The 12,534-nt window shown below is 37.3% G+C and overlaps 1 protein-coding gene across 1 annotated transcript in view; it reads right to left on the bottom strand.

The window, feature by feature from the left end:
• Positions 1-12,534, bottom strand: part of EPHA6 (EPH receptor A6) — an 869,632-nt gene that overhangs the window by 279,307 nt on the left and 577,791 nt on the right. The window contains 1 exon segment of the mRNA XM_033122487.1: positions 10,427-10,589. Coding sequence (XP_032978378.1) covers positions 10,427-10,589 — 163 coding nt within the window.

The raw sequence follows: 12,534 nt of genomic DNA, 5'->3' as shown, positions 1-12,534 counted from the left end.
TGACGAAGCTGAATAAGAAATATAAAAAACAATGACTGGGTCCAAAGAGAACTCAATCCTGCTTCTGAGCATTAGTATGAAAAGGGCCTGATGCCATAATATCCCCCATTTCAACACTTCCTAGCTGTGGGAAACCGGTAAGTTACTAAACTTCTTTATGCTTCTGTTTTCTGATTCATAGAATGATCATGGTAATAGTACCCACTTCAAAGATTGTTAAATGACTAAGTAGCCATAAAGAAAAGAATAGTGCTTGAATCAGAATTAGAACTCAATAAATATTATCTGTTGTTATGAAATCTCAATGTTAGAAGTTATATTAAACTTCTTTACAATGTATTAAATATAGCAGGGATTTCTCTTATGACATGCCAAAAGAATCCAACTAGCTTCACAACAAAAACTTATTATGAGGGGCCTTCTTTACCTCATCAGGTAGGCTAATTTACATTCGGACCATCTAACTGTCAGAAAATTCTTCTTTTCTACTGATGTTTGCATTTAGATAGCTATGGCTGCCAACTTGAAAGTGTGCTATTGATTGGAGATTATTTCAAATTAAAGTTTTATATACTGGAATTCGTCCTCTCGGGGTAGACTCATAAATATGAAATCTGCCTCCTGCTTGATTAATTAACTTTTTTATTACTCCACGAGGGTCAGCTGGTCCTTTTTCTGCTTCGTGCTTCACCATTAATAATCATCCCATAATGTCTGGCTGCTGTTACTAATGATGCAGCTGACTTCATCTTAAGTAAGTGAAGCAGTACAGATTTTTTTGTGTTTCAACAAACACACTGGATCAAACAAAGAGATTAAAAAACAGAAGTTTAAAGAGGATAATGTGTTAAAAATGACAAAAAAAGTCATTTAACTTTACCTAAAATGCCCAAAATTTTAGAATTAACAATGAACTTGTAATTGAAATGGTTTCTACATGACTCAAGCCAGTTATAGATTATTACCCAAAATAAAGCAAGCACCATTGCTTATCTGTGGCAAATAAAAATATTAATACTTGATTCCTTCTTTTTAGACTGGTAGGCAAAATGCTATTCATCAATATTTTAGACTCTTGAAAATGATATGTTCTTCACTTATTTGATTAAATGCATATTGGAAATTAATTATGTGCAAGAAATCTTTTGAGACACAAAGATAAACAGTCCATAGTTCTTGACCTCAAAAAGCTACTAACACTTTCGTAAAAAAATTAAGCCCTAGCAGAATAAAACATTCTAGAAAGTCTGAGGAAAGGGTGATGATTTCTTGCTGGACTGATCAAGAACACTTCAGGAGGGGTAGCACGTGAGCTGGACTAACCATTTGTGATGTGACAGGTTTCTGAATATTCCAGTTTCTGAAGCCATAACAGAAGCTTAGAAATGAAGATTAAGAAAACTTTTTGTATGAGGCATCCATACATTTTCCCCAGAGCATATGTTAACTAGAGATAGGGCACAATGTCAGTTTTTGGAGGGAGAATTGAATATTTGTTGAGAAATTCACATTTTACTCAGTTGAAAATACCCAATGAATTGGGGTTTTTAAGTATACAAAGTGGCATATAAAACAATTAGTCAAACAGGGCCATAAAGAATAGATTAGGGAAGAGGAACTAGAGATGCAATCTTGCCCCTTAATTTTCAGGATCATTTCCCATCTATACATTGTTAAGATTAACCAAATTATTTAAAAATGAAATCATTAAAAATAGATAAATATTATGGACGTTTTCAAAATAATTACATGATTAAATTCATTTATTTGTATCTATATCATGTTTTTATATAAATATGTAAGACATGATATAAGATTCTATTTTGAAATATTGATTCAGTAATTTACATTTTGCTCAGTTAATGTTGATTATGATAATTTTTGTGTGTTTTTTAAAATTTTATGTGATATAAATCTAATCCACAGTTACTGCTTTTGATAGGTAATACATTTTAAAATGTTAACAGATGTAACTTTTGTGCCACAAAATACTCTATGTAGCCTACACACCTGTAGGCTAAGTTTACAAACCTGAGTTTACAGGTTGTTAAAACTTAAGGTATAATTAATCTTTCAGAGAAAAGGAATGCATGGCTTATTTGTTGGCAATGTATTTCTCCAGGGTCATTTGGATAACCATTAAGGCAATGAAAGAGGTAAACTGCTAATTTACTATGTGTCAAATTCCAGTTTTCTTTAACAAACATTGCTTTAAGCTATAGATTCTACTCCTCTTGGTGGTGTCACAAGCTCTTTCCCAGTATTTAAGTAACACGTTCAAGTTGGCTGTAATCTAGCAGGATGTATTTTATTTTGGTTTTAAAAATGCACACACAAAATTACCTTCTCTTACTGTGAAACACATTTGCGTATTAGATAAATCTTGGTGGTATTTTAAATAAAAACAAATGTTTGACTTCCTTATTTTTATTTGTATCTGTTTTTTAAAAATATGGGGTGTAGGGCCGGCCTGCTGGCTCAGGTGGTTGCAGCACCATGCTCCTAACACCGAGGTCACTGGTTCGATTCCCACATGGGCCAGTGAGCTGCATCCTACAGCTAAGATTGGGAACAAGAGCTCTCCCTGGAGCTGGGCTGCGGTGAGCAGCTGGAGGTTGGCGTAAGCTGCCATGGGCTACCATGTGCTGCCAGGAGCGGCTGGTGGCCAGCGTGAGCAGCCAGTAACTGGCAAGAGCTGCCGTGAACTGCTGTGAGCGGCTGACTGACAACTGGCGACCAACTGCCTCAGCTGTGGGGAACACAAGGCTCATAATACCAGCATGGGCCAGGGAGCTGTGTCCTTCACAACTAGACTGAGAAACAATGGCTTGAACAGGAGTGTTGCGGTGGGGGGAGGAGGAAGAAAGGGGTGAAATGTGGGGTGTAATTTTAATAATTATTAAACATCCAATCAAATATTTTTCAAACAGTGTATAAGGATATGAATGTTATTATTGGTTATGTAGATAAATTTTTAATTGTTTTTTTCTCCATTGAAAAGCACATTTACTCCAGAAAATAAGCACCGAAATAACAATTACAAAGCAGTTAAGGGTCAAGATGGTGGAGTTAAGGGTCCTCACAGGATCACAAACTTACAACTAAGCCATGGAACAGTCATCATTGAGGATTAACTGAAGTCTAGCTGAACTGAAGCCATACAACTATGGACATACACAAGAAGCCACCTTGAGACTGACAGGAGGGGCAGAGAAGCGGAACGGGCTGGTTCCATACCTGTGTGTGACCATCAGGAGGGATATCTCAGCTGTGGAGGTCTCCTCCTGAGGAGGGAGGGGTCTCAGCCCAGGGTTTCAGTGCCAGGGAGAGAAGTCTCCATTCCTTCTAATTATGAAAACCAGTGGAGATAGTGACTGAGTGAGCCAGAGGGTGGCTGTACTTCCAGTTGCTCCTCTTAAGGAGCCTGAAAGGGCCCATGTGTGGACTAACCTGCTGACGGACTCACTTGCTCTGAGCTGCAGTGCTGGGGCAGCTGCTCATAAGGGGTCAGGAACATATAGGGAGGAATTGAATCGTCTGGCTTCAGGATGAGGGATGGAGGGGCAGCATTCTCCCGGATGCAGGAGCTGGTTGTAGCCATTGTTTCTTTGTTGAGCCCTCCCCCACCCTGCATGTGGATGCATGCAAGCACATAGATGTTATATCTGAGTGCTAATCAAAATGGTTATCACCTTTCCTCTGTCCCACCCTGATTATCTGAGACCACGCCCCACCCAGGTTTGAGGTTCACCCAAGTTGCTGCCAGTGGCTTTTCCCTATAGATGGCCTGCCTTGGTTCATGCTGTGGACTTTCCTAAAGTCTCTCAAAGGTTCACAAACAAGCAGCATCTGGCTTTGCCATGTTCCATGTGTCTGGCTGAGCAGTCCTGAGCTTGGCACTAGTGACAGCTGGCCTTGGTTTGTGGTTTGGCCTCTCAAGGCACTTCCAAGCAAAGCACAGGTGGTGGCCATCTCTGGATTCCTTTGTGGTTCATGCCAGGTAGCCCAGGGTAAAACACAGAATGCAGCTGAACTTGGCCTGCAGCGGTTCCCCTCCCAGGAGGCCCTGAGGCTGGCAGGCCCAGTGTCCAGCTTTGAACTGGGACAGAAGGAGGATCACCTGGCCATCTCCAAGGGTGACACACTCAAAGGGCAGACTGGGCAGGCACCAGAGCCCTGCTAAAGTGAATCTTGCTCTGTAGGGTCAGCCCTTGCACAACAGCTCCTCAACTGTAGTCACAGCCAGTATAACTATCATGAACTTCATTTCTTTAACATGCTTTAATCCAAGCTAGCTTTGTGTAGCCTAACAGAACCTTGACTCACTTGCATTCTTTTCCCAGATCCTCTGACCTGTACATATATTGTATGTCCACTTCTTTTAATCATTAAGTCCTTAGGACATTAGGTTCTGGTAAACACCAAATTTATTTTAGAATAAAGCTTCATGTCTATCAATCATGACCAAGATACAGTTACAAAACCTCAAACTAGAATAAGATTTTAGTCAAACAAAGACAACATCTTGGCGTCAGTTATGTTTCAGCTTCAGACTCATGAAAGCTGAACAGCCCGATGGACCATATCCTGTATCCCTTGGAAACCAGACTGAATGCAGAAACCTCAGAACTGCATCCTCTGGGAACTGGACAGAACAATGACTGACACCAGGACCTGCAGCCATAATCAGTTGCCCCTTACCTTAGCCCCGACCAATCAGTAGAGCCTATGACCCCAGCTCCCACCCAGTAATCATGATTAATGATTTTTCCCTTATATAACCTAGTCACTAGAAGCCATCAGGGAGCCAGGTTTTTGAGAACATTAGCTCACCTGTGTCTCTGGGCTTGGTGCCAACTCCTTAAATAAACCTCTCTTCCTTTGCTGCAAACTCCTGCTCGTGTTTTCTTTTGGCTTAGATGCACACAGGCAAGGAGACCCCTTTGAGTCTGCAGTAACACTAGTCTTTACAACCAATCGTCTTGAGGGTCAATCCCTCCTATTGATGTGCCAACAGCAATCAAGTCTCAACTACAACAGGAGGGCACATACAACACACACAAGGGACACACCTGGAGCACCTGGCTCAGGTGACCAAAGAGGTCACACTACAGGGTCCACAGCACACCTACTACATAAGGCCATTCTACTAAGACGGGGAGATATAATAGCTCTATCTGTACATAGAAGCAAACACAGGGAGGCAGCCAAATGGGGAGACAAAGAAACATGTCCTAAATAAAAGAACAGAACAAAGCTCCAGTAAAAGAACTAAACAAAATGGAGACAAACAATCTACCAGACGCAGAGTTCCAAACACTGGTTATAAGGATGCTCAGTGATCTCAGGGAGAACTTCAACAAAGAGATAAGGAAACAGAAAAAACACCAGTCAGAAATAAAGAATACAATAACTGGAAGAATGCATTAGAGGGAATCAATAGTAGATTAGACGAAGCAGAGCATCTAAACGGCAATATAGAAGATAAGGTAGCAGAAAACATCCAAATGAAACAGCAAAACGGAAAAAGAATAAAAAAAAGGAGGGTAGTTTAAGAGACCTCTGGCACGACATCAGGCATAACAACATTTGCATCACAGGGTTACCAGAACGAGAACTGAGAGAGCAAGGAATTGAACAACTGTTTGAGGAAATAATAACTGAAAACTTCCTTAACTTGGTGAAGGATAGAGATATATAAGCCCAGGAAGTGCAGAGAGTCTCAAACAAAATGAACTCAAAGAGGCCTACACCAAGACACATCATAATTAAAATGCCAAAGAATATAGCAGAAGAATATAGTGAATAATACTGTAATAACTCTGAATGGTATCAGATGGGTACTAGATTTATGGGATTGATAGATGGGAGGGGAGTTGGGGGACAGCGTGAAAATGGTAAAGGCAAGAAGAAGTACAAATTGGAGGTTACAAAATAGTCACAGGGATATAAAGTAAAGCATAGGGAATATAGTTAATAATATGGTAATAACTATGTATAGTGCCAGGAGGGTACTAGCCTAGTCAGGGAGATCACTTCTTAAATTATATAAGTGTCTAATCACTATGCTGTATAACTGAAATTAATATAAATATTGAATGTCAATTGTAATTGAAAACAATTAAAAAGGGGGGGAATGTGAAGGGAATAAGAGGTTGAAATTTCCACGTATAAAGCAAAAAAGTCATGGGGATGTAATACACAGCCTGGGGAATATTGTCAATAATATTGTGATAGCATAGCACGGTGTCAGATGGTTGCTGGACTTATGTGATCACTTCTTTAGGTATACAAATGTTGAATAACTATTGTGTACACCTGAAACTAATATAATATTGTACATTAAATATATATTAATAAAAATCTTTAAAAACATTTCCTGTTGTTTCATCCATATACGCCAAAAAGACCTGTACTTAATGTGTATATGTGTGTTTGTGTTTGAAATTTTGAGGCATAATATGAATTTTAATTCTGAGAAAATTCTTAGCTTCTAACTAACACCTGTCTTTGATTTCTTTCAAGAAGATCCACAGAGAATATTTATGTGTTCTTATTTTCTTACTACTGATTCTGTAGTTTATTGTAATTTTTTAAAATCTATTGTAAGAAAGTGAGGGGAATCAATTAGAGTATTTAATAAAATTGCCAGTACACAATAGGCATTCAAGGAATACTACTTGTGGATCTAATATTTAGCTATACACTCAGTCCTACGAGAGATTAGCAGACATATGAAATGTCAATCAGCATTAAAACACAAAAAGAAAGTCTTCTGAGACTATGTATGTGTGAACATCTAACTACCTACCTGTCTGCTTACCTACCTACCTACTTGTATCTATCTCCACATATACTTATGTAATGAGGTTGTTCTAGACTTAGGGAGAGAGGAAACCAATAGCTCTAAAGTGGCTCTTTTATAATAATACCAGTCATAATTAGTAACCTTTATATTTGTTTCCACTAGCATCTTCAGACTCTGGAAAAATATCCAAGCACTGGTCTGGAAGAGCAAGAGAAGTCACTATGATTGTTCTGTAGAGCACAAGTAGTTGATTAAGAACATTATGAATTTGAAAATAAATTATTTCATATTTTATATTATTGTCTAATAGGTTGTTAGTAAACAAAACTGAAGAATAAAATAGGTATGGCTAAATAGAATTAAATTGTAAACTACTTCATTTTGTTTACTTAAATAATTTGAACCAGGCCATCATATGATAGAGTACCTAATCTCTCCTTCCCTCACACCCCATCTCTATGCTTGCATATAAAGTTACTTAATTAAACAGAATACACAAGAGATGACAATAATAAAGTTGACATTACAATAGTTCAGACATTACTTGAGAAACAAAAGCTATAAAAATTTAAGGATGAGCTAGGAGGGTATGAAGAGAAAAAGACTGATGCTGTAGATTGGGATTCATATCATTATATTCCTGAATTTATAGTAAACCTATCCATATCCTACGATGACATTATTCATTGAAATTCTCTTTGGGTTGTAAACAGCACGCTTTGAAAATGCAATTTAAATCTAACCAGATAAAAAATGATCCTTTGAATGACTTTCCTTTAGGCTATAAATTGACTTGGGAGTCATTCTGTGTACCCAAACTCCAGGTTTAGACAAACATATTTTTCAGATTCTTCTCAGACATTTTGTCTCTTCAAGGGTCTAATAGAGTCCCTTTTATGACAGTTACAAGTCAGTAATTCAGAACGTGGCTTTTTGCTCTCTTTTGATGACATTCTAGGGTTCTAATCCTGCACCTTCACTCATTGGTTGTTAGATTTTGGTAAAGCTACTTACGTTTCTAAAAAGACATATAATCTTGTCAGAATTAAAAGAATAATTTGTGTAAATTATGGAGCATAGAGCCTTACATCTGTTTCTGGTCTCATGACACTCTAATTAAAATCGTCCTGTGGATCCTCAACATCTTCCTAAGACCCATCTCCTTAAAATGGCCAGAAGAGAGCCTTCATCGTGGTCCCTGGATAATTCTTCACCTCTAGCTTCCACCATTTTTCCTCTCATGTCTCCTCACTGGAGCCATGCCAAATTATTTGTTCTTTTTTAGTTTTTTTGTACTGTCTCAAGTCTCAGTGCTTTTGCTATTTCTTTACTGATCCACTTTCAAGAATGAGTGCCCACTTCTCATCCTCTGGAAACCTTTCATGAACCATTTCGAGCTGAATTAAGGCCTCTTTTGTATGTTCTCACAGTTCCTTTTGCATACCTTTATGGTTGTACGTGTCATCCAATATTGTGCTTTTTATTCAAATTTTCATTTTCCTCCCACAAATCTAGTCTATAAATTATGTGAAGACAAAGGCTGCAGCTATTATCATTGTTATCCTGAGACTCTCTCTCAGATTATGGCACATATTAAGTGTCCTATACATTTTTTGCCAAATGAATAAATATTGTACTGGGTCATTGGCGAGTACTGGATCTTTCTGCTAAGCAATTTCAAAGTACTTTTCTTTTATATAACATCTGAAAAAATTCTAGTCCTGAAAATACGAGTTGAAATTTAGAGTTATAACAAAATCAAATTTTTCATACTTAGATAAGAAGTTATTGTTTTCTCACTATCCTAGATGGCCTTGTCCAGAAATCCCAGATGAACACAAATGACTTACCTAGATTTAGCCCTATGACTGTCTCTGAGAGTGCATTTCTACCTTGATGATATAAAACACAAAATACCATACTTTTAAAAAGTTAGGTGAATTTCTTCCACTGTGAAATAAAGTAAAAGAACTGAGGTGCAGGGATGGAATAAATACAGCCTTGAGAAGAAAATGATGTAACTTTTTGCTGGACCAAACTTGCCTTGAATTACACTCCTGGCCTTTTGGTCAGAAAAAAAACATAGTCAACAGGATATATAGCGGGAACACTTTTTTGGATATCTTAATATTGCTTATGATTATGGAGTTATATTTTGTGATAATTACACTCTGCCTCAATAATTTCATCTCTGGCTTGAAAAGACAAGTCTCCAGCAGGATTATAAATGACTATCACTGATATTAAACATCCAGGTTATAAGTATTCTTTTTATTCATGAGTTTACTCTCTCTCCCTAAGCTGTGTTCCTTCCTAATTAAATATGTCAGTACCTTTTCACTTTTTCATTAGATATAATTGTAACAAAAAAGTTCTTAATGATCAATATTGTTCATCAAAGTAAAAACAACAAACAAAACACTCATTCTGTCACAGCATTTGAAACCCAAGTAGCTTCATTTTGAGGAAGTGATAAATGGGAGAAAAACTGGCCTATTTAGTGGTCTCACTATTAGCATTTATAACAATTCAGATGAAAAGACTTGGCAGGATGATGGAATAGTTAAGACTACAGATGACAGCCATCAAATTTTAGCTTAGCTTCTTACCAGCTGCATTAATCTGGATAAATGGCTCAACTTCTCTAAGCTTTTGTTTTCTCACAAGCAAAATTAGGAAAATAATACTTGTCTCATTCAATGTTGATAGGTTTAAAGGAGATAGTATGCATACATGTAAATACTTCACAGCATTTCTGGCATTTATTACAGGCTCGATAAATGGTAACTATTATTGCCATTATTCATAAAGGGTTTTATAATTAACTTTCTATTATTGATTTCTTATATAACTATAGATATTTTATCAATGATGGGAACAGAGTTTTATTACAATTATATATTTGGACACTTTTCTGATCAAGAACATTGCAAAAGCCTCCCATATTGTCCTGACAAAGACAGCATGAGATGGAACCCAAAAAAAAGAACTCAATGGTGGGGCTGGGTTTAGAATGAGTAAGGCATTTTCAAGCCTGTATTATATGACGTTGGAACACATCCATCCCTTCACCTCCCATTTTGGTTTTCAATGCATTGAGCTATAGAATTAATTTGAGTTTCTAATTAAGCCCATGAATCTATATTTAAAGTTAAAATGTGCATTTCAGTGGAGCCTGTCTCTTGACCACTGTTTTTATTGATGTAAATGAGATAACAAGCCAAAGCTGCACAATTTTGAACTGCTAAAATAATTTGCTCATAGCTTTATTCTCTTCCAAGTTTTATTAATATCTTATTATGATGCCAACACTGGTGAACAATCAGGCTAACACCACTCACTGAGGCTCTCTATGTCATAGCGTAAGTGATGAATTCTGCATAAGCAGACATATTTGGGCCACATTACAATTGTAGCAGTGCAAGGTACTTCATGGAAGTATTTAATGATAACACCAGAATATTAACTGAAATGACTGTATGCTTATTTACAGAGTCCTGTTTGATAAGACTATTGTAATTTTGGGACATTAGATTTTTAACTATCAGGACATTAGAGTTTTAACTATTGGAAAGGTATTTGATTAACACCTTATTTTATATCCTGTGTGAAACTTACTTTCATCTCCTGTTTCAAATTCAAACTTCTGACTGTAGCCACTGTATCCTGTTGTAGTCCTTACTCGGATATGAAATATGTACTTGGTTGCTGGCTTGAGACCTGTGATGATGACACTGGGGGCTTTGGACCTCGTGGAGGAATAGGTGAGCTGCTCATGCTCCTGGGGACAGAAAAGAAGAGAATGGAAATGAAGCAGAGTTATTCTACTTGTTCTGAGAGACATTCCAAAGTTAAGCTGAGGAATTATGCTCAGAATATCAAAAGTATTGATTTAAAGGAGGTGAGGGCATGATCTCCCATAATTTGGCATTTAGTTATTTATCATTAGGATGGATGCAGATGATATGGCCTTGATTTGGAAATTTATTAAGATAGATGATTAGTTTTATATAAACTGAACTTGTATTTTTGGTGATTTGGATTTCTCATCCCACTCTGAGGAATGGTGGTGGTGTGAGAGCACGTGTACACAGAATGGCAGCTACAGCTTAAGCAAAATGGGCACATCAGATCAGACCACACCAGCAGAGAGCAAAGAGCAAGGGTGGGAGAATTCAAGTATCCACTACTCACTTCTACCCCAAGGTAGTGCCAAAATGCCGGCGCTATCCGTGGGTAGACCTGTGGGTGAAAGGAAAAATAAATTAATTGGTTTTTAAAGTTTGAAATCTTTTATCTCGAATTGCTTTGTTCTAAAACTCAGTGATTCCCCGTTGTAGCAACTCAAGGTGAGTCAACGGAAGGCATAGAATGATAAAAAAATATATTTGCACATGCATTTGCTGCAGCTAACTGAATGATCTAATCTGTCAGGCGGGGTTTTTTATTTTTTTGATGTTATAAGAGTATATTTATTGACAAAGAAATTGCTCATGGTATTAATTTTCTAAAGGGTTATAAAACAGCATAAATAGTATTGTGTGATCCATATATGTATAAATACAGACTTAGAGAGAAATTTGAAAAGATATATACTAACACGTTGACAGTACCTGTCACTGTGTAGGGAATTTATGTGTGAATTTAGGTTTTTATAATTAACTGTATTATTTAATTTTCCTCTATGATTATGTGTTGTCATATAAGTAGATATAATAACCTACATCTATTAAGCACCTAGTTCTTCTCCAATGAGGTGCTATAATGTAGAGATTAGCATGTCACCTCTGGTATCAGGCAAACTGGTTCAAATCCTGGTTAAGTCCCTTAGTTATTGTGCCAGCTCAACCTCTCTTAGTTTCAATTTCTTCCTGTATAAAATAAACAGTGATACCCAACTCACAGATCGGTGATGAAATTTAAAATAGGTAATCTATGCAAAGTGCCTGGCATTCATTATACATTGGATAAATGTTAGTAATTATTATACCAAATACAAAGAGTTTTTTTTGTTTTTGTTTTTGTTTTTTTTTTATAAACTTGCCAAATGATATAGTCGCTATCCTCAGGGAGTTTTCATTTGGTGAGAAGAGTAAGATTAACACACAAGAAACAGAAAACATTATAATAACTTCTCAGAGTCAAGGATTTGGAATTGCAATAACTATTACCTCTTCTCTTCCTAAGCCTGTACATTTGATGAGATGCAAAGACCTACCTGGCGAAAACCTTTTGCCTCATCTTCATGCCTCCAGCTCACGTTTATCTTTTGTCTGTTCATCTCATTAAGCTTCAAAGGGCAATGGCCTCTTGTCTCTTTAAATTCCCACCTCTCTACACCAGTGGTCCTCAAAGGGTGATTCCTGGACTACTGGCATCAGTATCACCTGAAAACTTGCTAGAAATTCAAATTCTTGGGCCCTACCCAAGCGCCACTAATGAAAAACTCTAAGGATGGAGTCCAGTAATCCTTGTTATAACAATCCTCCAGGGGATTCTGGTGCACACTCAAGCTTGAGAATCTTTGCTCAATAGCGTACTGTCAGATCAGTCTTCCCAACGCACACATACTTCTTTTACCTTCTACTCTCTGATTCTCTCTGACTATTGAGTAAATGGTGATAGGTCTTCTGGTACTGCTAGTGAAGGTCTTCCCTCCATGGTCTAATCCCAGTCTCCTTTTCCAGGCTCATCTTCTACTACTTTTTGCAATCACAAAACGCTCT

This window comes from Rhinolophus ferrumequinum, chromosome 2 (assembly GCF_004115265.2).
Source record: "Rhinolophus ferrumequinum isolate MPI-CBG mRhiFer1 chromosome 2, mRhiFer1_v1.p, whole genome shotgun sequence".
NCBI lineage: Eukaryota > Metazoa > Chordata > Mammalia > Chiroptera > Rhinolophidae > Rhinolophus > Rhinolophus ferrumequinum.
Note: the sequence above shows the minus strand (reverse complement) of the source record. Positions and strands in the feature narration are given on the sequence as shown.